The sequence below is a fragment of the Hemicordylus capensis genome, chromosome 5 (assembly GCF_027244095.1).
Source record: "Hemicordylus capensis ecotype Gifberg chromosome 5, rHemCap1.1.pri, whole genome shotgun sequence".
Taxonomy (NCBI): Eukaryota; Metazoa; Chordata; class Lepidosauria; order Squamata; family Cordylidae; genus Hemicordylus; species Hemicordylus capensis.
In genome coordinates, this window is record NC_069661.1 from 255,425,109 (window position 1) to 255,450,602 (window position 25,494).

The 25,494-nt window shown below is 44.2% G+C and overlaps 1 protein-coding gene across 1 annotated transcript in view; it reads right to left on the reverse strand.

Moving 5' to 3' along the window:
- NET1 (neuroepithelial cell transforming 1) overlaps nucleotides 1-25,494 on the reverse strand; it is a 100,958-nt gene that overhangs the window by 43,842 nt on the left and 31,622 nt on the right. Inside the window, exons 2-3 of the mRNA XM_053256145.1 lie at nucleotides 12,202-12,268; nucleotides 1,446-1,505 (exon numbers count right to left, since the gene is read on the reverse strand). Of these exons, the coding sequence (XP_053112120.1) occupies nucleotides 1,446-1,505; nucleotides 12,202-12,268 (127 nt within the window). The remainder of the gene's footprint in view (nucleotides 1-1,445; nucleotides 1,506-12,201; nucleotides 12,269-25,494) is intronic.

Sequence of the window (25,494 nt, forward strand, 5' to 3'; positions counted from 1 at the left end):
CAGCAGGGGAGGCTTTATTAAAGAAGTTGCCTTCATCAGAAGAGAAGGAGAAAGGCTCAAATCAAAGATCTAGTGGGTGAAGGAGGCAAAGGTGGCCGATAACGACCCACCTGGATTTCTTTAGGAGTGGTATCTCCCATCTTGAAGTACATTTACTAAACTGATACTAAGCTTCGATTCTTTCAATGTTTGGGAGGCCTCAGTCAAGCAGGGAAAGTATTTGAACAGCCAGATATTAAGCACACAATTGTTGGAAGGGATCCCAATTACACTGTGCCACCCCTCTGATGTATTCCCTTGTCCTGACTCAAAGGGACCTACTAAGTGTGAACTCTAGCTAAGGCCAGCAAAGACCTTCCTGAGTCAATGCATCTACTTAGGAGAAATAAAAATAGGCAACTGATTCCCATCCCTTAACAATGACCAAATAGAATCATTGCCTCTTTTAACAGCAATAACTGGAGATGGATCAACCTCTGATAAACCACAATTAACCTGCATTTACAAAGCAGTTATTTGGTTTTGGACTCCAAAGTGCCTACTTGCCAGAAGAAAGTATTTCTCCCTCTCAATCCTGACATTCCTACTACAGTGATATCTTCAGAGAAGGAGCAGCTGAACGGTCATCAGATTCCAGCTCATAAAGGCCAGTCTGAGGTTTGCCTTTGACCTAATTTCTCTTGAGAAGCCCAGGACTCCAAACATCCCAATCACACATTATTTACTTTACAATGTCCAGGAAAAGATGAATCTACACACAGGAAAAGCACTGCACACACTCAGTATCTATTTGCTTTGAACACAAAAGAGGCACCACATTACAAAGGTCATTACCTTTAGCCTGTTTGTTTGTTTGTTTGTTTGTTTGTTTGTTTGTTTGTTTGTTTGTTTCTCTTCACCCAAAAAGCTGGATTCTAGAGCAAGTACTCATGAAGTCAAGAACCTTATTCCTTTATTAGCTATCTTAAGATGCTGCTCCACTTGTATGTAAGACTAGGAGAAACTTCTGAATGGTAAGAGCAGTTTGATAATGAAACCAGTTATCTGGGGGTGGGCTCACTGCTCTCCAAGCAGAGGCTAGACGGCCACCTGCTGGGGAACATTCTAGCTCTGGATTTCCCACACCTAGTGGGGAGTTGGACTGAAGGACCTATCAGCCCCCTCCAGCGCTCATGATTCTGTGATTTGCCAGTGTTGATCAGTGAGTGGAGGTGTGTTGGACCTGATCATGGTAAACTCAAGTTCAAGTACTGGCTTAGCCACCGACCTGGTGGGTGGACCCTGGGAAAGGTGCAGTCTCTCAACCTCCATTAAAGGGGAACAGTAATATCCTGTTGGGTCAAGAAACGATATTGCCTATCCTGGTCCTCCAAGGGAGGGTGGACTAGGAATCCCAACAGACATAACAGCTTTACTTGTACAATCACAATGAATGCTTTAATTACCTTAAGGTCAAGGCTACAAAGACTGACAACGTCGTCATCTTTTTCCCTCCGCTTCCTCTTCTGTAAGGAAAAGAAAACACAAGTTATACAAGTTACGTGCCTGGCCTTGAAATGCATTGAAGGGAACCTGCTTTCCTGCATGTGATAAGCCAGTGTAGAGTCCAAGACCAATCCCAGGGCTGCCCATTTTTTTATTTTTTTAAACACATCTGTGATGTAAACAAGCTGGAGGAATTTCATTCCCGCGATTAACATCATTTGACTTGACAGAAGTGATTTGATTAGACATTTTGTTACACCTTTTTTGTGCTCCTGTAAGCTTTGAGAGAAGTGGGTGGGGGTGGGGGAATGAGGAAGAAACAGAGAGGAAAACCTAAAAGGAGAATGACACACATTAATGTAACCACTGACACCTGGAATTGCTTTAAGAGTTTATTTGATGAAATAAGATAACCGAGAACTTGGGAATTGGAACAGGTTTGTTTAATATTATATGAAAACCATGTGTTACATGACATTCTCACAACACAACAGCTTTGTCATTAGTCACGCACTTGTTCACCTCCGGCGATCAACCTTTGCTGCAGGTGTCTGGGCAGGTCTCCCCATCATCACAGGGATAAAGTCAAGTGTTCCATTGCTCTGGAGCATTGCTCTATGCTCATACAGGAATATGGTATGACAACTGCACATATGGCTCCCATTCCAGCTTCTTAAAACTTAAAGAGATACTACGGCCCCACATGGGGCCTGTGTAGCACAGCCCCACAACACAGGATTGTGTTATGTGGACAGGCGGCATTGTCTTTCTTCCTGCCAAAGCGAAGCTATAGAAAGAGAGTGCAAGGCTTGCTCACTCTCCAGTGTACAACAGGGTTACAATGGAGCACATGGGGGAAGAAGCCTAGGAGTAGACCTCAGGAAAGCTGAGCAGCGGAAGACCCCAGTGTGGTTTTTTGTTTGTTTGTTTGTTTGTTTGTTTTAAAAGAAAAAACTTACAAGGTATTGAGAGCAATATGGGGAGAAATACCCAAAGGTTATTTTTCTACATGTACTAGGTTTAAAATAAAAAAATTCAGAGCGCCAATTTGCATCATGGAAAGAATCTAACATTACAACATTAGCTCTGGTTTCATAGTTCTCTGTGCATCAATCCTATAATAATACAAGAACTGGGAACCACTGAGCTTTTGATGAGAAAAAAAGTAGTTTCTGCAATTCAGCGTTATGTCAGTGGCCAAGCTATCTGACTACAGTCCTCTCCAGACTCTAAAGGAAGTCTAAAGGTTTGTTTTTAAGGCTGGCTAGACTAGTTAGTTTAATAGGTCTTGCCTTGGCTGGGCCTTTTATTTTTCTCGGCCCAGTTGTGATTCATACTAACAGCAGACATCTGACAGCAAAGCCAGCTGCTTAACATCTACTAAATCAGATGCAGACTCCAAGAAAACTGACTGGATTCAAAAGGCTCAAAGTAAAACTGCAAAGGAGTAACCAGACAATGTGATCTTCCCATTCTAGATGACACTTAGCATTCGGCTAATTTTGAAGGCACATCTATGTAAATCCTCCTGAGATCAGGGGTGTGTGTGTGTGTGTGTGTGTGTTTGTGAGAGGCAACTAAAATGAAAAAGAAAGCAGGAAGTCTTATTCATACTCCAACAAAAGGTGTCAAAAGAGAGTTAAAAACCACCCAAACTTTCTAGGGAAGAAAAAGCCATCTTTCTAAATTAAATGGTCTACAGACTTTTGTCAGTAAAGAGATCTTACTTGCAGGCAGCTTCTATATTTCCAGTCACCACCCTTGCTGAGTGGACTGCTGAGCTCTTATGAGGTGGGAAGTCAGCCCAGTTTTTCTGCAATCCTTGGAGCTAGAGAAGTGGTATCCCAGCAGTTTTTGTTGACGACGACAAATATTTATATACTGCTTTTCCCCTGCTAACTGGGCAAAGAGGCACCTTTTACCGTGGTGATTCTCTTTAATTTAGCAGGGGGAGAGTAACTGGCCCTATCCACCCCCGGCACAGTACTTCCAGTGACTGTTGCTGGTGTGTGTTTTATGTTTCTTTTTACAATGTGAGCCCTTTGGGGACAGGGAGCCATCTTATTTGTTATTTCTCTTTGTAAACCGCCCTGAACCATTTTTGGAAGGGTGGTATAGAAATCGAATTATTATTATTATTATTATTATTATTATTATTATAAGTTCCCAATGCGGTTTAAAAGTAAAGTGCGCCATTGAGTCAGTTGCGACTCCTGGCGCCCACAGACCCCTGTGGTTGTCTTTGGTAGAATACAGGGAGGGTTTACCATTGCCTCCTCCCGCACAGTATGAGATGATGCCTTTCAGTATCTTCCTATATTGCTGCTGCCCGATATAGGTGTTTCCCATAGGCCAAGATGGCCTCCTGATGCCTGGAGACAGAGTGCTTTGGAGAAGAGTCACCAAAGCTTGGGAAAGATGACAACTGCCCTCACACACACCCCACACCAGCTATGGAGAGAGCACAGATGTCTGCACACATGTGAAGAACCAATTTGGGCCAAAGAAAGTTCATGCAGCATTAGTGAGGATCCAAGAGATTCACTACTCTGTGAAATGGTATTTTAACAGTGCTACATAAATTCCAAAAATCTAAGCCAATGTGAGGTAGCAAATCTGCTGCTTTGCAGAAGTGCCTACCATTTGCCTACACTTATGCTCCAAGTGGATACAGGTGGCCCTCGTAATTTGCAGGGGTTCCATTCTCGCCTATAGGTGCGAATACAGAAAATGTGAACAACAAAACCTTACCCCATGCGAATTCTAGCAAAAAACTGGACCAAAAAAGCAAGTGGGCAGAAATAAGAGGAAAACATAGAACCTTGTTGTCCAGCTCTCTAGCAATGCCTCCCAAACCCAAGGAGAGGAGAGTTAGTCTTGTGGTAGCAAGCATGACTTGTCCCCTTAAGCTAAGCAGGGTCCACCCTGGTTGCATACAAAAGGGAGACTAGAAGTGTTTGCACTGTAAGATATTCACCTTAGGGGATAGAGCCGCTCTGGGAAGAGCGTCTACATTCCAAGTTCCCTCCCTGGCCTCTCCAAGATAGGACTGAGAGAGATTCTTGCCTGCAACCTTGGAGAAGGCACTACCAGTCGGTGTAGACAATACTAAGCTAGATGGACCTATGGTCTGACTCAGTATATGGCAGCTTCCTATGTTCCTAACCCTGAAAATTACCAAATTTGGGGTTAATAGATTTGCCATTTTAAAAACACACACAAAATGACTCTCTGCTGTAAAGTGGTGGCCAGAACTTAAATCATAAGTCATTTCCAGCCAATCAAGTCCAAGGATAGGTGAATGCCACTTATTTTTCTACCCGTGGACAAACAAATTGAATCTTTGAGACCCAACCACAGATACACAAAACCGCAATCTGCGAGTCCATGGATAGCAAGGTCCACCATCAGGCAGATATTTGCGAAAATGCCTCAAGACTGCACTGCTCTCTTATCTAAATGGAAGCCACATTCAAGTGATGCTGCCATCTGAGCCTGTCAGTGCTTGGGGAAGCAATGGACATACAACAATCAAGTTGAATGATCTTCCCCCTATTTAATTGTGAGGCAGTTGGGCTGGTCGCTGTTTCTGAGCTTAAGATCATGATGGATGATGATGATGATGAACTTTATTTTGTTCTCTCAGTGAGCTTAATGTCGGAGCAGAAATCTGTACCCAGGTGTCCCTGGTCTAAGTATGACACACCATCTACTAAGTCACACTGGTTAATCTGGGTTATGCCAGAATCTGATCAATCAATCCCTTTGATCACTGTGGTGTTTTTATTATTATTTATTTATTATTTATTATTAAAACTTATATACCGCCCTTCCAAAAAGGCTCAGGGCGGTTTACAGTAAAACACCATTAAACACCATTTTTGGTTAATCCATTCCTTGATCCAGGCCAGTTTTTGAATGGGGCTTTAGTTCCTTGTATTCCAGTCCTTGAGTAGAGGCTGGGCTACCAAACAGCCAGCAGTAAGAGCACTGAGAAGCAGTCTGCACTTGCCTCTCCGCATAATATGTCATTAAACTATTAATATTCCCGATTCCACTCCACTTGCCTTGCCCTTGCATACCACAACTCTTTCCCTTGGATTCTACAATCATTTACAGGCTCATTTTGCTACTAACTTAAATCAACTTGTCATGATCTCCCTATATGAAAATCTACCAGACAGGGTGGAGTTGGGATTCCTGTCATCCTTACAAATATTCAAGGCTTCCTTGGAGTAACCCATGCCAGTACAGATAGTTTCAAATGGATAATGGCCATGCACTTGGATGCCATGACCTTTCTACTGCAACTACCCTGCTTAAAATATCCTGGGGTACCCAAAGCTTTAGTAACATAGAGAGCTAAAATAAAGGTAACACAAAAAATATTTCAAGAGCTTGAGAGTACAATACCACCTCTCAGAAAGAAGTCATCACGTTATGGAAATTATTACAAAAGGGTGGGAAAAGATGCAAGATAACAAACATTTGCAATCTCTTTTAGCTATGTGGCATACAGATAGTTTTTTATGAGAAACTATGGGTGTGACTTAGCCCTTACTGCTTGGGTGCTGGCTCCAATTCAGTGTTGGTAAAGTAAAGTTGTGTTGTCCAGTTGATGTCAACCTCCTGGTGACCACAGAGCCCTGTGGTTTTCTTTGGTAGAATACAGGAGGAGTTTACCATTGCCTCCTCCTTCATAGTATGAGATGATGCCTTTCAGCATCTTCCTATTTCGCTGCTGTCCGATATAAGTGTTTCCCATAGTCTGGGAAACATACCAGTGGGGATTTGAACCATCAACCTCTTGCTCCCTAGGCAAGTTACTTCCTCGCTGTGCCATTAGGTGGCTGTGTTAGTAGCCTGTAGAAATATGGTAAGAGAGGAGAGCTGGTCTTGTGGTAGCAAGCATGACTTGTCCCCTTAGCTAAGCAGAGTCCGCCTTGGTTGCATATGAATAGGAGATTAGAAGTGTGACCACTGTAAGATATCCCCCTTGGGGGATGGAGCAGCTCTGGGAAGAGCAGAAGGTTTCAAGTTCCCTCCCTGGCTTCTCCAAGATAGGGCTGAGAGAGAGAGTTAGTTAGTTAGTTAGTTAGTTAGTTAAATAATTAATTAATTATATTCTATTTCTATAGCGCCCTTCCAAAAATGGCTCAGGGCGGTTTATATGGAGAAATAACAAACAAATAAGATGGAACCCTGTCCCCGAAGGGCTCACAATCTAAAAAGAAACATAAAATAGACACCAGCAACAGTCACTGGAGGTACTGTGCTGGGGGTGGATAGGGCCAGTTACTCTCCCCCTGCTAAATAAAGAGAATCACCACATCAAAAGGTGCCTCTTTGCCAAGTTAGATTCCTGCCTGCAACCTCGGAGAAGCTGCTGCCAGTCTGTGAAGACAATACTGAGCTAGATAGACCAATGGTCTGACTCTGTATATGGCAGCTTCCTATGTTCCTATGCTTTTTGGGGAAGGGGAAGCTCAAAGGAACCAGTTTAATCTGTTTTCCTAATTCCCAACCGTAGTCACTTTAGTCCCAAACAAGTAAATGGGAGTGGTGAAATTGATTCAATCATGCATCTGGTCAATATTATCACTAAGGGGAACATGTCACTATCTTTTTTTAAAGAGCTCTACAGGGACATATGAGTTGCAAGACAATCCATTTTTTTAGAAACATTTTTAAAAAGTTATTTGGGTAGTTAGAGGTGGAGGACGACAGAGCTGGGTGTTCTTTGTCATGGCCATTATCCAGTGGGTGCCTGTGACAATCGCACTAACAAACATGCTTACTGCACTAGTGCTGATCACAATTCTGAGAGCTTGTTTTAAGGGCACAATGACAAACACTAGGATAACATGTATAACCAGTAACCTGACCAGAGTCCACAGTGACCTGAGTGCCAGAGACCATCACAGTTTGACAAGAGTGCCTTGAAGTCTCCAGATGGCTACCATTCATAGACAGCCCTAGCCCAAGGGTCAAGTAAAATGCGACAAGGCAGCCATTTGTATGTTATCCACATACAAACAGAAGGGGTGGGTGGGGGTGGGTGGGACTACTATTTACATGAAATGGGGCGGAGGGGACCCAGAACACTCTGTTGCAGTTCTCTCTCTGCCTAGCTCCAATACCAGAAATGAGCAAAGCTGGGAGAAAACTGCTTCAAGCAATGGAGCATGGCAAGGCAAGGCACTGCTTCCCTCCCTTGCATGTTCCTCTTCATGTAAATACCCCAACTCACTCCTGCCAGCTTTACATGTGATCATGGCAGACACGTGGACAATATACAAACAGCTAGCCAGTCTTATCTAGTTTGACTCCAAATTAGAGGAATGTTTTCTAGTACTTATGTACTAGAACCTGTATGCTCAGGTCAACCACCGACATCCTGCTCTGTGTTCACATACCCTTCAGTAACCCAGGTGGGCATGAGACGCAACGGTCTTTGCCGTGACTTTGGAATGCCCTCCTTTCAAGTGGTAGTGAAGACCTGGCTCTTCAGGCAAGCCTTTGAGAGAGGGCAATGTTAGCTGCTGTGCTTCGTTTGGAGGGTTTTGTGCATTTTTAAACAATGCCATTAGTTGTACACCGTCTTTATTGTTTTTTGTTTTAATTCTAAGCCACGTTGGGGGTCCTTGTGGACTGAGCGAGCTACACAGAAGTACCAAAATTAATTTTAAAAGAAAAAAATCAGCAGCAACCTTAAATGGAGCATATAAAATTCTGCCTTCTAACAAGTCAGACCATTGCTCCATCTAACCTAGCATTGTCTCCAACTAGCGGCAGCTCTCCAAGGTCTTGGGCTCAAATCTTTTCCAACTCTCCAACAAGAGGCCATTTGGGGTGGAGGCGCTGGGAACTAAAACTGGGTCCTTATGCATACAAAGCATGTGCTCTATCACTATGGCTGCTCTTTAATACTGGCTCTGGTCAAGGAAAGCAAGCAGGAGCAGTTAAACACTGCTAACATGTATGTCTCATGCATCAAAAGCAGCAGCAGAAATGGACCATGGTCCAGCCTCCTATCCCAAACGATACTCTCTAAATCTCCACTCCAGGACCAGAGACAAGTTACATCTCTGTCCTGCCTATGCAATGCATAAAGACACAGAAGTATTGGGAAGAAGAGACTCAGGTTTCTTTGGCCTTGAAGGACATGACTCTTGGAAGTAGCAGGGTACCAGCAGATAGGCCAGGAGCAGTAGTTTGCAGTCACATTTTTTTGCTCCCATCACTTAAGTGTATGGTCCTAGATTAGCATCACTGCCTTGAAGGAACAACCAGTCTGAGCAAGCTAGCACAGGATCAAAGGGTGACAACAGCAAGACTACATAGCTCTTTCAGTTTTTAAGAAACTGCTATTAAGGTCAAACAACCCCTAAGGAAGGAATGCATCAATTAAAAGCCAAATGCATGGCATCCTGCAGCAGAACAGAATGAATGGGTGGGGCGGGGGGAGAGATTGGCATTCAGGGGTCTGGTAAGAATGACAACTAAGGGCACCTCCAATGGTCCAAGCCATAACCTATGATATGATATAGCAACATCATGCACCAGATAAGAGTTGGTCCAACGGTCAACACACAAGCATTGCTCACACTTAACATGCAACAGGCAAGCATCTCATGGCACTGTGGATAAAACTACAACAAGGACCAAGATGGTATAGCTTTGCCTCGATGTTTAACGTTTGCAGAAGATCTTCAACCATCATGAAAAGGTGCTTTTTCTTCAACTGCTAAAAAGCTCGAGTCCATACTAACTTGATAATACTTCAGTGCACAGTCACAATTGCTCTGCACACCACAGCATCAGCTTCCCAAGTGCACCCACTAGATTCCTGGAAATCACAGCTTTTATCCACCGCCCCCCGCCACCAGAGAAGCCCCCACAGTTTCAGAGACCAAAGTCAGAGTGATGTCAGAGCTGGTGATGGCTCATAGAGAAAAGGTCTTGATGGCATTCCCTGCATGAGGGAGTTTCCTGCTCTTCACTGTTCTTTACTCAGTTCTCATGAATCCCTATCTAGACTCTGCAAGTCATTGAATGGTACTAGAGAAAGACATGCTGTTCTGGTAGCTCCAGGTCTTCACACTCACATCAATTTCGGAGGATGAATACAACGGAAGGAAGCCCTGGTGGGTGCACGGCTGGGGGAGTCAGTCATGTGACTTGCCTCTGGGGGCCCCCCCAAGGCAGTGGGCCCCCAGACAACTGTCTCCCCTTGCCCTATTATGCCCCTGACTCAAGAGGAACATCCCATCAATCCAGCCAGGGAGATACAAGCAGTTCTGGGTTCCTGAAGTGACAGCAGGCCATGAAGGAGATACAGTATGGGGCAGGGGGCAGCAAGGGCATAAAAAGGGGTTTGGGATGATGAAAGAAGAGAAAGTAGATAAAGAGAAGACAAGACTGGAGAGGTGAAAGATGAAATAGCAAGGCAGATAAAAGCAAAAGAACTATATAACCTGAAAGGCAGAGGAAAAGAGTATGAATGTGGAGGGCGGGGGAAGCGGGGGGGAGTTCTCTCATATGTAGTCCTCCCAGGATGGAGGAAGGAGAATTTGCCCCACGGCAGAACAGCAAACCTGTTATTGAACCAGTTCTCACACACTTTAATCAACTGTTCCCCACTCCCCGCAAAAGAGTTGTAATAAAACTAAGTTAATAGAGGGCATGTTCACAGTTTGAGGCGAGCTATCTCCAAATCAGCAGGATGATGATGAAATGTCATCTTCCCCAATGTCAAATATCCACACACACAGTGCAAACCAAACACAAAGAATGGGAGGCAGCCCAGGAAGCAAATGCATAAGCAGGAAGCGCTGCGATATGTTACGCTATGTGATCAAAAGCCACAATCTGCTAACGTCTTTATGGAGAAGCACCAAAACGACACAAGATCTTGAGTAGCTTCCTTTAGAGTTCTTCACACTAGCTGCTCCAGACTGTGTATCTTTTTGGTTGGTCCTCAAAAAGTTATTTCTGGTTCGTTTTATGGACCAACAGGCTGACCTACCATGTTCATCTAACTGTCCAGGTGTTTAAGGAAAATTTAGAGATGTACAGTGATAGGGGAGTAATTCACATGTATAGTATGCACAGCTATAACACACGTGTGCACACATTCATTGTTGCCTAGAGTCACATTTCATGACATTTAAAAGCCTACATAGAGTGGCAGAAAATCCTCAGAACTGGGAATTGGACCGCAGTATTGCAAAAGAGTGTTATATTCATTGGTGGAGGCTCAGTTGCGAGTAGCAGTGGAGTCTGAAGGAAGCCGCCTTGGCAGGGGCAGGAGAAATGGGTGCCCTTGATCAGGGTCTGGGTTATAGAGGAGCCTGGACTACTCATTTTATATTTCTCATTACCAATCACCTAACATAATATAACTTGACTCAGTGCACGGTAACTGTGAAAAAGGCAAAATCCATGATAGGGATAGTTAGGAAGGGGACTGAAAATAAAAATGCTGGTGTTATAACACCCTTATAGAAATCTATGGTGTGGCCACATTTGGAGTACTATGTGCAGTTCTGGTCACTGTATCTTAAGGAGGACATTGTAGAACTGGAAAAGGTGCAGAAGAGGGCAACCAAGATGGAAGGGGCCTTCCTTATGAGGCAAGGCTACAGCCTCTGGGGCTCTTTAGTTTAGAAAAGAGGCAGCTATGGGGAGACATGATACAGGTGTATAAAATCATGCATGGGGCAGAGAAATTTTTCTCCCCCTCTCACAAGAAACAGGGGTCATCACATGAAACTGAAGGCTGGGAAATATAGGACCAACAAAAGGAAGTACTTTTTCACACAGCGTGTAATTGATCTATGGAATTCTCTGCCGTTGGAGGAGGTGATGACCACTAGCTTGGACAGCTTTAGAAGGGGCTTAGACAAATTCATGGAGAACAGGTCTATCAATGGCTTCTAGTCCGGTGGCTATAGGCCACCTCTAGCCTCAGAGGCAAGATTCCTCTAAATTCCAGTTGCAGGGGAGCAACAGCAGTAGAGAAGGCGTGCCTTCATCTGTTGCCTGTGGGCTTCTCAGAGGCATCTGGAGGGCCATTGTGTGAACAGGATGCTGAACTAGATAGGCCTTCGTCCTGTTCCAGCAGGGCTGTTCTAATGTTCACTTTTGTATGACTTGAGTTGTTGAACTGCACAAATGTTTTTAGAACTCCACATTATTTTTGTAGAACTGCACATTGTGTGTCTTGGTTACACATTTTTTAATAAGCTCTCTTGTCTTGTCACACAATGTGCCTAAACTTGCTATCTGCTACTAGGTACATACCCAAAGACTTTTCTTCTCTTTTTAATGGACATCAGCAATTAATTTTTGGGTGCCAACATCTTTCCAGCCCCAACTACAGTTGTCCTATACTTCACCCTGACTTCTGCAATTCTGGTTTAAACCCTGCCTGACCTGCTGCTGGTTGAGTTATTCAATAGCAGTCTGCAGAAAAAAGAACTGAATGGCAGAGGTTCTAACACATGGAAAGCTACTGCTGTACAATGTGCAGGACAAGTAAAGCAGATCAGGTATACTGACAACCATTCAATACCCAACAAAGCTGGTTTGACCACCACACAGGCTATATTTACCCGGGCCAAGAGCAAACTTTCAGCTGAGAAAGTAGGAACACTGCCTGCTTGTTTGTTCAAGAATCTAGTTGTTAATTAATATGCTGTTTGTTTTACTCACCAGAGTAAAATCCCAATGTGGTCCAGGAGTTAGAAAAGTGAATGAGCTTCCTCGCCGCAGAGGGTACCTGTGGACAGAAAAGGTTTTCCTGTTTATGACAGCAGTACCGAGGAGTGCAAGTGGTGCCCACAGGATTCTCCTACTGGATTTGGACTCTTTTTGCCAGCAAGTACATCTGCTAATGCAAAGAATCTCTAGGAGAAACAGTTCATATAACCATGTTTTTCAAGCAGTAACTGTAATTCTCATGCAACTGCTATCATGAGACCTTTACAACTATGGTGACAAGTATTTACATACCAATTTTCAACAAAGGTTCACAAAGCAGATTACATAAAATGGCTCCCTGTCCCCAAAGGGTTCACAATCATAGGAACATAGGAAACTGTCATATACTGAGTCAGACCATTGGTCTATCTAGCTCAGTATTGTCTTCACAGACTGGCAGCAGCTTCTCCAAGGTTGCAGGCAGGAATCTCTCTCAGCCCTATCTTGGAGAAGCCAGAGAGGGAACTTGAAACCTTCTGCTCTTCCCAGAGCGGATTCATCCCCTGAGGGGAATATCTTGCAGTGCTCACACATCAAGTCTCCCATTCAGATGCAACCAGGGCAGACCCTGCTTAGCTATGGGGACAAGTCATGCTTGCTACCACAAGAACAGCTCTCCTCTAATCTAAAAAAGAAACATAAGAGAGACACCATCAATAGCCACTGGAGGGATGCTGTGCTTGGGGTGCATGGGGCCATCTTTCCAGATGGCAGAACCAGCTCGCACTCTGTTCCAACATGGTAACTAGGGCTAGAGTTCACTCTGTCTGGTACATATCTTGCCCCTACATAATGGCAGAGACAGGTACCTCGGTTGCAGGGGGAGGGAGCCTTTCTACAGCTTTAATTATTAAAAGTGGGCTGTATCCCCTCCTAAGTGGGAACATACAATTGCCAAAGACTGAAGACAGAAACAAAGGACAGTCCATAAAATGATGAGACAGTGCTTGAGGAGTGGGCAGCAGAAGAGGCAAGCTCTTGCATGTCTGAGGCTTCACCGACCCCCACTCCCATTTCCTTCTTGTGAACACTCCTGGAGTCACTTGGATTTACCACAGTTTGGTGTGCAGCGCAATACTGTATGCGGTCCCTGCATAATGAAGACAGAAAAGCCTGTTTCAAAGGGAAGAACCAATGTGATGCTTTCATCTTAAATAATGTGGTAGCCTCTAGGCTGGACAACTGCAACCCACTTTACACAGACCGGCCTTTGAACGTCTCCAGAAACTTTCATCAGCGCAAAACTCAGCAGCCAGGATGGTCTCCGGGACCACTAGGAGACTCCACACCATTCATTTTTTAAAAAAAGCATTGCACTGGATGCCAATATAGGAGAACCTCAATATTGTGGTTCTGTTCCAGGCTGCAGCTGCAGAACGCAGGGGTATGGGATTGCAGGGGTTAGGTTCCCGGTCAGCTGAAAATCGGCCAATTGAGGGGGGAGCTTCTTACCGTGCTCTACTGCTCCCTGAGCTGTGCTATGCCCCCAAATTGGCCAAAAATTGGCATTCCCCCCCTTTTCTGTTTGTTTGCTTTTTAAAACAAAAAATGGGAGTCATTTTGTGGTTCTGTCAAAGAAAATGGCAGCCAGAAATAACCTCCGTGGTCATTTCCAGCCACCTCCAACCTGCAGATATGGGAGGTTGGCATGTGTTCCCCCCCCCACTTTTTTTCTAGTGTATGCTGAGGTCAGATGTCTTTTTCCCATCCGTGGATACGCAAATCTGTGGATAACGTGGTTCACCTGTATGTTTCCAAGCAAAATACAAAGTGCTGGCAATAACCTATAAAGTCATAACTAGCTTAGGTCCAGCATACTTCGAAAACTCCTTCTCCATGATTCTCCACTGCGTAATAAGCCATCTGAAGAGGTCCACCTGCAGTTGCCACTGGCTTATCCCTCAGTGATTTGGGATCAAGCCTTCTGTGGTCACTCTTGAGCTTGGAATGCATTCTTTGCCAAGACAAAAGGCGTACCTAATTAGGCTTTTAGTTCATAAAATTTAAAGTTATTTTTATTTGTATTTCAACTGTTTTGATTTAATGTTTTAATTGTTGTTTTGAAACTGTAAAATGCTCAGAGATTTGTATATTGAGGGAGCCATATAAAAATGCCCTAAATAAAATAAAATAAATAATAAATTAACATATCTCATGGCCTTTAAGGAATCCTAAAAAAACACATTTTGTAAATCAGGTTTTTCAGTGACAGTGAACCACCTTGCAATTTTATGATTTGGTGGTGTAAAAATGAAATAAAAAATAAAGGGGTCAAGGAACAATTGTACATTTACTGTATATAGTACCAAATGTTCATGGATGCTTTAAGGAATGGAAGTACAGCAGCAGCACAAGCCAGCTCCATCATCTGGAAGGATCAACTTATCAGTTATGGCAGCAAGATATGTACTGTGTACAAGCAGCATTTCTGATAGTATAGGTTTTTTTCAAACTATGGATTGTCCTCTCAGATGGCAGATGCTTATCAGGATTTATCTTCACACTAATCTGAGTCCAGCAACAGGTTCTCAGATTCCAGGCTGAAGAACAAAGGAGTTAATAATCCATTCCTAAGCTCTTCCATCCCAACACTAGTGCTTAGTTTCCAAAATGAGAACCAATAGAGTTAAAGAATGCCACGAAACCAAATCATCTAATCTAGAAGTCCTTTTTCCCAGTTCCATTTGTGCAAAGACAGTGGGTTGTAGCTACTTGGTGCTAGAGAAGAGTAAATCTCTTTATTACTTCTTCAGGAGTGCCAGGAATAAGCAACAGCACTGAGAACAGGTTCTAAGGCTTACCACTGCACACCCATGTTTTCATGTACTGGGATTTCCACAAAAGGAACAAATTAGAAATAAGGGGTGGAGTGACACTATCCCTTTCAGTGGTTCCAAACACCTGAATATGTCAATGACTTTCAAAGAAACTGAAGGCTTTGAAGAAGCCATTATATCCCACATCATTTCCAAATGCAAATGATGTTTCAATAGCCAATTCATCTTTACTGAGGGTGAAGTGCTGCCAGAAAGTACAACCTAGAGCCACAGCTGTGTGACGCACATCTTTCTAATAATGTCGAAACAATTGCCACAAGTCATTTTCCAGGGCCAGCAAGACTTAAGCAAATCTGTTCTCTTCCAAGTTTCACTGTCTGGTGATGCTATAGTATATTTTTCATTTATTCTTGATGCAGTGCACTTTGCCCAAAGCTCGGTTTTTCACATCTCAAGAGCAGTGTTATACAATATAATAAATTGGCAGTCACTGCTTCTCATAGGGAGCCAGCAAAATCAACTCGTTTGGACAGATACATCAGTTTTGCACATGAAATTCCAAAGACTGGCAGGCTGTAACATTTCCAGTCTGCTCCTCCTTTTACATCATAATACTCAGAAGAGGAAAGACTTACAAACAGTGCTCCCTCTAAGACATACACACATGTGTGCACTCACAAGTTTTTTTTAATGTCCGCTCAGTTAATTCTAGATTCCGCTCAGGTTGCATCAGGAAGGCCCCACTCTGAATGCAGGTGCGCGCACACTGCCTTGATACTGCCACCCAGAACAAAACTCATTCTGCACACAGATGAAAAAAAATAAGAGAGAACACTGCTAGCAAATGCTATTTTGGGCTGCATGACCTATAGTTATTAACAACCAAAGTCCTGCCATTTACTGTGCATGAGTGCTAAACGAGACAGCATTTTTACATCACACAGAATCTGTGCAGTTGCAATATTTACAGTGGGAAGCAGTGTGCAATCCTCCGAGTGCAGCAGCAAAAAGTCAGTGCAGCGCAATGGTTCCCTGAGAGCAGAATGTCTGAAACCTGCTCTACATGGGAGAAAGCCTTGGTCTTGAACAGTGCCACTCCTGCTGCACCTGGCGAGTAGAATTTAGACAGTACCAGGGCTTTGTATTGCCCTCCTGTGTGTTTTTGCTCATGCTTGAAGCTCTTTTGCACTACTGTACAGAGAAAACCTTTTGTGCACACTAGAAATCCCAGAATGTTTACTCAAGGAAGACTGTAACAATGGCAAGATTTCCTCCAGGGGAGAGCTGCAATCAGTCTGGGTTTTGACAAGAAACCTCCACGTCTCTCTCTCTATTCCGTTTTATCAATATGCTAGTCAGTCAGCTGCCATCTCCCCACAGAAAAGCAGTTGACACCACCAGTTTCCACCTTGCCGACATTTCAAAAATGGTTTGCCGGGGGGGGGGGGGACTTAGGTAACTTTTGGAACCCTCAATTAAGTTTTTCTTCTAATAACTCGTTGAAAAGCACTATATGGGGGCAATATAACACACTATATGGGGGTGCACAGAATTTGGCTGATAATTTGTGGTTGGCACCAACCCAGTCCCTCCAAGCTGGGGGAAGAGGCAAATTCTCATCTCAGACATCATACTGAGCTTCAGGGAAGGCAGCCAAGTCTGGCAATTTTCTGTGTGCCTCTGAATCCCAGCATGGGAGGAGAGATCTTCGCCAGGATCAGAAAAAGGAAGAGGTTCTCCCCGATTTTGCACTGAGCTTTGGAAGCACACAGAGCAACAAAACTTATGGATATTTTCCACGTGCCTCCAAAACCCAGCCCAAGGCTAGAGGGGAGCCCCCACCTCACCAGACTAAGATACACTTGCCAGTGGCAAGTAGACATCATCCTCTATTCACTCCTCTTCACCACCCCACAGCAGCAGCATCCAAGATGAGCTTGGCAAGTGATCTTTTGTATGCAAGCTACTTTCTGTTGGTGAAAGCATATGCAAGCTTTCGAGGTAGAGAACACTCAGTGGGGTTGAATGGAAAAGTTCTGTTTAACTTGAAAGTGGGTATATTTTTGCATCACTAGAAGGCTGTCGAGTACACAGCCTCCCACTACCCTCTACAGTTGCGTACACTGACTTGACAGCCTGATCCTAAGGGTACCTATAAAGGGCTTTTCTGGGCATTTGGAAGTGATATGGTTGCACAACACTGCCCCATTGCAAGAGGGCTCCATGGAACCATCAACCCACTAAAGGAGTAAGCTTGTTGCCATCTCCCACTTGCTACATCCGATGCACACAAAGTCTTGCACGCTCCTGCAGCTGCGCTTCCCCAAGTCACTGTGCCACTGCAACATACTGGGTCCCGAGGCATCACTACAACTTGCACCTACACACTGCTGCAAAGGCTCTCCGTTCAGATCCTATCCATGCACAGCAGAACACAGGTTGAAAGGGCGGCCTGCTCATCCTGTCATCAGCAGATTCATCACAGGGATTGGAAGTAGTGCATACCATCCGCTTGGGTAGTACAGAACAGGATATTCTCCTGTTGCGTTTGGATGGGGCCTTCGCTTCGTAAGCACCCATAAGTCTGGCCGAAGTGCCTCAATGTTTATGCCATCTGTTACTTTTTCTAGATTTCTGCTTTGCCTCTCCAAAGATGCTTTGACAGCAAGTTCCTTTTGGCTGCCTGGCTGGAAGCTCAGTTTGTTTGTTTAACCTTCTCCACCCTCTCCCCTTCCAGAATTAATCTGCACCAAGGGAGGCAAACTGAAGCAGGAAAAACAGGAGAGCCAGGCTTTAGTCAAATATACTGGACCCTTGAGGGAAGTTTCCTGTTCTCCCTGTTTAAGTCCAAGAAAAACCATCCAACTGTATTTGTATCTTGTCAATCTATTGTTGTGAAGGAAGCATACTGGAAACATCAAACAGGATAATAAGCTTGGATTCTACTCAAAAGGAGGAGGAGAGGATACTTAGAAAGCCCCAGCTCATGCAACCTTCAAGCCACCACGTTTAGCCAAAGGTCAAAATAAATGAGATGCAAAGATGACACAACTGTTAACATTACTATTAAACATTCTTAGGTAGGTATCTGCTTTTAAAGAGGTGGATTAAATATAAATTTTGCATATTACCAACACTTCAAAATGGATGCCTTAAAATTTAACAAACAAAAACTATAATTTAGTCCTAAAAGGAAAGGCCATTATGTAAGAACACAGGAAGCTGCCTTATACAGAGTCAGACCATTGGTCCATCTAGCTCAGCATTGTCTGCATAGACTGGCAGCGGCTTCTCCAGGGTTGCAGGCAGGAGACTCTCTCAGCCATATCTTGGAGATGCCAGAAGTGAACTTGGAACTTTCAACATGCAGACATGCAGGTGCTCTTCCCAGATCGGCTCCATCCCCTAAGGGGAATCTCTTACAGTGCTCAGATGTAGTCTTCCATTCATGTGCAACCAGGATGGACCCTGCTTAGCAAAGGGGACAATTCATGCTTGCTACCACAAGACGAGCTCTCCTCCTCAACATTTGTAACGCGATTTCTGTGGAAATAAGAGCCTCCCCATCTCTGAAAATTTTAAAAAAATCTTTAAAAACATCTGTTCACCCAGGCTTTTAATTAAATACCGTTTTAATAGTTTTAACATTGTTTTAAAATTTTGTCTTCAGGTTTTAAATTGTTGTAATGTTTTAACTTTTTGTTATTTTAAATAATGTTTTAACTTTTCTGTTGTCATTATTTGTTGTGAACCGCCCAGAGACCTAAGTTTTGGGCAGTATAAAAAGATAATAAATAAATAAAATTCCATATTCTTGTAATTCAGAGCCCAGACAGACACCACTGTTCCTAGAAATTTAACTATCGCGCCTGAAAGAAAATCATCAATGATCACTTCATAGCCATTCCACCCCCGGGCCAGGGCCCACTGCCCCTCCTCCTTCCCGCTGTGATGCCACCTTTGCTGCCTCGTCGTTCCCCTCTAAGTCCTCCTTGGCACACCCTCCTCTTCCTTCAGTTTCACCATGAAGACAAACAGACCTTGTCCTTTCTGCACGGAGCTGTATTGCAAGAAACAGCCAGACTCCGAGAGCAGTATTGGCAAGGATGGGTCTATGCTAGAGGAGACAGCAGTGGGCAGAAGCAAGGAGGTTGGCCATGCAGACAACCAGGATTGCTGCTGCATGGAGAGAAGGAAGTTCTGGGCTCTTTGGTCCTTACCGACTGGGAGGCAGCTTCGGAGGAATGTGACTTGATGTCGTGAACCCCCAGCTCAGAACTTCTTCCTCTCTGTATAGCAGCAGCAACTCCAGCAGGCTTCTTCACTTCCTCTCAGCTAGCCAGTGTGTTCTCCTGCTCCAGAGATGGGGTCATCAATGCCTTCTGCCCACTGCCACCCCTTCCAGCACAGAGCCCTCCTTGCCTACATCAGAAAGGAGAGGCAGGCAGTCACCAGCCTGACCGATGCCTGCTCCCCATCTTCTGCCCATGCCTTCACTTATGTTAAGCCAGCACAGCAGTGGTGGCAAATGGCAGCAAGGTGATTTTTATCTCCACCTAAATCTTTTGCTGAAAGAGAGAGAAATGAACACTTGGACAGAAGATGCCTTTCTTCAACCTTTCACATGGTTGTTGCTTTTTAAAAGTTGTTTTTTGGGGGGCGGGGGCAGAGAATGCTCAAGTAACACACTTCCAAAATGACACATTTATAGAAGTTTTTAGAAAGCTGTGAGCTCCATCCCCCTGCCCCAGTCTCCTTCGTACGAGTGTGTTGGCGCTAGTCCTCCTGACTAAGGCTAATAAGGATATGCCAAGACAGCTATTCAATAAAATATGTACTTGTCTCAGGCAGCCTTGTTTCTGTTCGGAGCATCTTATCTGTAAAGGGGATAAAAAGATGCCCATTTATCCTCCATTTCACAATATCCATCCATCACTAAGTAATTCTGTAAAGTGCCCAGGGCCTAGCTCCTAATTTCTGGGGCTGGCAACTAAACTCAAAGAAAATCTGTCAAGGCCTGCAAGTAACACAACAAAAATGGTCTCAACAAACAAGTTAGCACATCCTTTATATACAACCCATTCCAAGTTTTGTGTAATTAGAGGACTCTACTTCCTTAATCAGCTCCTGTGATTGTTTTCCTGTGTCTGATGTATCTTTCCTTACCCTATACCCACAAATGATGGTTAATGCACAGAATCAGAGGGCAGAGGCCTAGTTCTCACAAACAGGAGTTGAAGAGGTAGACATTGGTTTGGGCTAAAGCAATTACGAGTGCAAGTGGGAGCTTGCTTGTTAAGCTACAAACCAGAGGGGGGGGTTCTCTATGGGGGGAGTATTAGGTCATGTGCCCTTCTCCCCCATCTGAAGTGCTGAAATGGCCCAATCCAGAAACAGCCTTCACTTCCTCTTCTGCTGGTCGTGAAACTAGGCCAGACTGTAGTGGCAATGTTGTCCAACATCCTCCTAGGTAGACTCTTCTGTCCTCTATAATAGGAGTGTCTGCTACTGCTCCCTGGTGCTATATTAGCATAGTACAATGGTGAAGATGAAAAGCCTAAACCAAGGGCTGGGGAGACCCAATGAAAGTGTGCAAGGGAGAGCAAGAACAGGTGTCTAGCTCCACTGACAACAAAACTCAGTTTGCTAGCCACAGCAAATCCATTTGCACAAGCCTTCTGTAGCACACCTCTTGGTTTGCTTATCAAGAGCTTTGCAGGCAGATTTTGGGGAGCTTTGGCTCTCTGCTTGGCCAAATGTACAGGGCCACAAGATAATTTTGGCAGCCCAAACTGCTGAGTTGTTGGCAATAGCCCCTAGGAAGGGTCTGACCTGCCTGACAATTTGAGTAAGACAGCCATGGTGTTCACTACACTGCAGCCTGGATAGCTAGCATTCCTGGGCTATGGAGAAGCAAACTCTTCTTGGATAGGAGCACATTCTCCAGTCCAGCTTTTCTTCCCAGCCTTATAAATTATGACAACTCTCAAAAGTGCCCATCAGCATATTCAACCAATCTTTGTTAGCGGTTCTCCTTGATGGTTTGTCCAGAAAACTGCATGTTTGATCTGGCAACTCTGTTAACCTTAAACACCCTCCAATATCCAAAATAAACTCTTCAGACGGGGCAGCAATTCTCCATTTCTTTCCTCTCTGGCTTCCAGCCGGCTTCAAGCCAACTCCCCACCCAAGTTCTAAGCACAGAAGTGCAACTTTATCCAAGTACATTAAAGGCATATTGAGTAATAAATTTTCAGGCAGCCAGACTAGTGCTCATTTTCAGTTAAGGCAAGGGAATAACTTTCACCCTCATCTAACAGAATGTGAAGCAAACAGGGAGTACATGGTTTCCACTCCCAGCTATTTATGGCCATGAATTCGTAATATTAAGATGTTGCAGTGCCCAACGATGTTGGCTAACCATTAGCCAAGAGAGGCTAACTGGACCTATCCTCAAGGATAGCAGTTTACTAAAAACAGCACTGAATCTTGGGGTTTCTTGGAAGCTTACAAGGGATTCTGTAAAAGATGCTAACTGCTGTCCAGCTTCCCCAGGAACAGCTTGGCCACTGCTACCAGTTTTCCACAGCAGAAAAAGAAAAAGCACTGGGTGTATTCCAGGGGCACTCTCACTATATACAGGACAATAGTGAGAACCCACAAGTTCATTGGGCCTCACTTCTTCTTCTAGGGAAAAGCATCTAGAACAGGGAGGGCCAACCTGATTGATAGTTGACTACAACTCCCATCATCCCCAACAATGGCCAATAGCCAGGGGTTATGGGAGCTGTAGTCCAACAATATGCTGGGAGGCCTTAGGCTGACCAACTCTGATCTTAAAGCTTCTTCACACAATGTATGTCCAATCATAATCAACACTATTTTTATAAAGACAGTGTTTTTATAGCAACAATAGTATCAGTACCATCTCCAAGTAGATGCACATACTGTAGTCTCTCTCAGTTCTGTCCCTCTTCTCAAGTATATAGTCCTCTGGATCATAGGACTCTAGAAGGGCTAATATAGGCCTATATTACACAGAAGTGGGGAGAAGGGGAGAATTCAGCAACTTTCTAATATTTAGTTTAGAATTCTAAGTACGCTTACACTGAAGTCCTACTGAACTGAATTGATCTTACTTATGAATTAGTATTAGTATTGTGCAGAACAAGTGAAAGTATAGGTACAAAAAAGATTTGACAAAACTACTTTTTACATGCCTCCAACATGCTTTGAACATTTATGTTCTTCCATAGGGGGAGCTGTGCAAGATTTATATAGCTAGCTAGTCATAACATCAGTCAATTCAACAACTTCTCCTCCCGTTCTTGTTGCGGTCTGTTCCATCGGTTGTGGGGCAAATCACAAGTCCTGCTTGTTCTAAAGGCACAGGGCAGGACAGAAGATTCCACACAGCTACAGTGCACTTCAGTGCTGAAGAATTGTTCAAGATCGGCATCTCTCCAAGTTGTGATGCACCAGACCTACCTGTGCAGAACTTAGCATACTGTTGATGCATCAATGGCTAGAAATAGGTTGGCAAGCAGTCCTTTCAGACTAATACACCTGTATCCATTTTGCATCTCCGCCCCCCACCCCACCCACTTTTGTAGTATTAATTTTCCTGAATCCTTGAGAGAGAGGGAGAAAAATCTGAAGTCCAAAGGGGAATTCTATTCTCTGGTTTCACAGAAATCACTCCCAAACATTCTGGCAGAGCTGCTGTTTGCCAATTTGCCACTCTGGGGCAATTAGTAGTTCTAGCAGCTACCTCCAATTTCCAAACAGCAAAGCCATGAATGCACCACAAGTTGGCTGGGGAAGATTAAACAGTAATCAGCCTGGGGGTTGGCTAAAACCAAGCGAATAGGACAGACTGCTAATATTGATTTCAGAACTTCTTGTACTTTCCAGATGCTCTGGAATAACTATTACTTTGTTCTTGTTATATCCATTGGTGTTTCTGGAATAAGTCACTATATGCACCTCAGACATGCCTCAGCAACAAGAGGGATTTTGGAGGTATCACACTTTTAAACAGCAAGAGAGAGCTTGCTTATATTTAATTTTCTCATCCTTCCATCTGCTAAACTAAGCAACGCTGTTGAACGAATGGTCAAAGAAATTTAAGGTATCATTATTTCAGAACAATTTGTAAAGCTGTGATTTGGCATGCTTCCCACTCCACTGTGGCAGCATGCATGCACTGATCCCAAATTCACCATGTAAAATCTTTCAGTATCTCCCCACAGCAGACTTCCTATATTGGCCAAGGGCCGACCTTCCAGTTTGCCTCCGGGCTTTCCTTTCCACATAAAACTTCTGGCCCAAGCCAAATCTGTCTAAAAACTGCTGCTGTCTATTCCTTATCTCCTTAGTATTTCCTTAGCTTTTCTGCAAAGGATATTAGTTTGACAATATCCCAGGCTTGCAAATAACCATTCTGCAAGCAAGTTCTTGCTTGGGCATACAATGTCTATTTTGTCAATTAGAATTGTCACCAAGTCCAAAATAATGTTTCGAACCACAAGCGTTCTTGGAAAGATACTGTTGGCAAAGTTTTACAAGAGATTTGTCCCTGAAAGTCTTATCTAGAATATAAATTATGTATTACACAAATTGTGAGATATAAAGGGGGGGGGGGGCGGCAACACACAGCTATTGAGCATCAAGAAATAGCCATTAAAACCTAGCCAGAGGCACACTGAAGTGTCCAGTGCACTCTCTCTACCTAAAGCACAAGGAAAAGAATAATTGCTTTTGGACAAAAGACAAATTCAGACATAACGCTAAACTGTGGTTAAAATGTACCCAAGGTTGGCGTTTCTTACTGTCCGAATGTGGGATTTCCTCCCAACCATCTTGAATCCTCTATTTGAACCCTCTGTTTCAAGTTGGCTAGGTTGCTATCATGCGTCCACTGGTCCCACTGTGTTGTGTGAGTTCTGTGCCTGTTGTAACCTGGGGGGGGGAGGGAGGGAGGGTCACCCCTCCCTTTTCTGGCAGCAGGTATGCCACATTCCTAGATTTTCCTCATTTAAAGGCACTGAACCAGAAATTGACATAAAGGTACCGGGGGCAGCGGGAGAGAATCACAAGACATCTAGAAGCGAAGAAAAGCCATTAAAAAGAGTTATCAAAGAACACCATACTGAACACATAACATAGAAGCATCCCCCACCCCACCCTGGAATGAGGGCATATGAAGCATTCTTTATATTTATCTGGGTTCTGATTCGTTAACCAGTACTTTTGGGGGTGGTTGGCCAGGCCAGGCCACCCCCTTCTGCCCCTAAAAATTAGGAGCAGTCATTCTGCTATTTCAAGGAGAACTGTTTCACTCTATGAGCAGGGCTGCTCAGCTTTGGCCCTCCTGCAGATATTGGCCTACAATTCCCAAAATCCCTGGCTACTGGCCACTGTGGCTGGGGATTATGGGAGTTGTTGTCCAAACACAGCTGGTGGGACCTTAGTTGAGTAGGCCTGGTCTAGAGCAGCACAGTCCAGCTAGAAGCAACAAGCCATTTTCCTGGAAACCAGAAGTGATAAATTGACCCTGATAGAACCCCTCTCCTGGCTACTTGCGACAGTATTCCGAGGTATAGGGGGCTGTGCCTCTTCACCTGCCATAGATGCACATTTTTATAGCACAGAGTCCCGTCTCAGTACTTGCGAGCGTGGAACCTGTGGTCCCAGGATTCCATGGTGCTCAGATTTGCCTACTGCTACCCTTTTGGCAAATGACCATGCCCTCCCCACACACACTTTACGTGCCCTTTTGGTTTCCAGCTTCATACACAAGGGGAAACCGTTTCAGCCTTGGAGCGGAGCCACGTGATCGTTGGGAGGAAAGGGTTAATTCGTCTTTGCCCTGCTGAAGATGGACTTGGGTGATGAGTTGATAAGAATATATGTGTGAAAGTACATGGCCCCACTCACATCTAAGCCAATGGTTGCTGGGTGAGTGATGTGCTGATCCCATACCCACAATCTGTTAATGCAGCACCATGAATGTGGAGATTGAGCCTGGGAGGACTAAGAGAAGAGAGGGTCAACTCTAGCCAGTGAGTGGAAGTAATGAAACCTCAGGTACTGGATCGTGTGTGGCGCAATTCTCAGCTTCAGTGCTTAACCTCAGGTACGCCTACCTGCAGTTTGGTATTATGTCTGAATGGGTCAAAGAGTGTGTTCCTTTTGTGTGTGTGTGCATAATACAGCAAACCAGCCTTTTCAGTGTCACTGCTGCTCAATGCAACAAGAGTCCCTGAGGCTAAACTGTGGGAAAGTAGCCACAATACTCCATGCCAATATGGCAAAAGTTGTTAGAGCAGCTTAGGAAGAACCTAATATAGACAATGGCCTATTTCACCAGGTGTCGGATGGGACAGACTGCTGCGCAGAGCAGCTCATGCTGCCATACCCCCGGTAGCTGCTAAGCGCCTGTTTGTCCTCAAAGCCAAATGTTTCC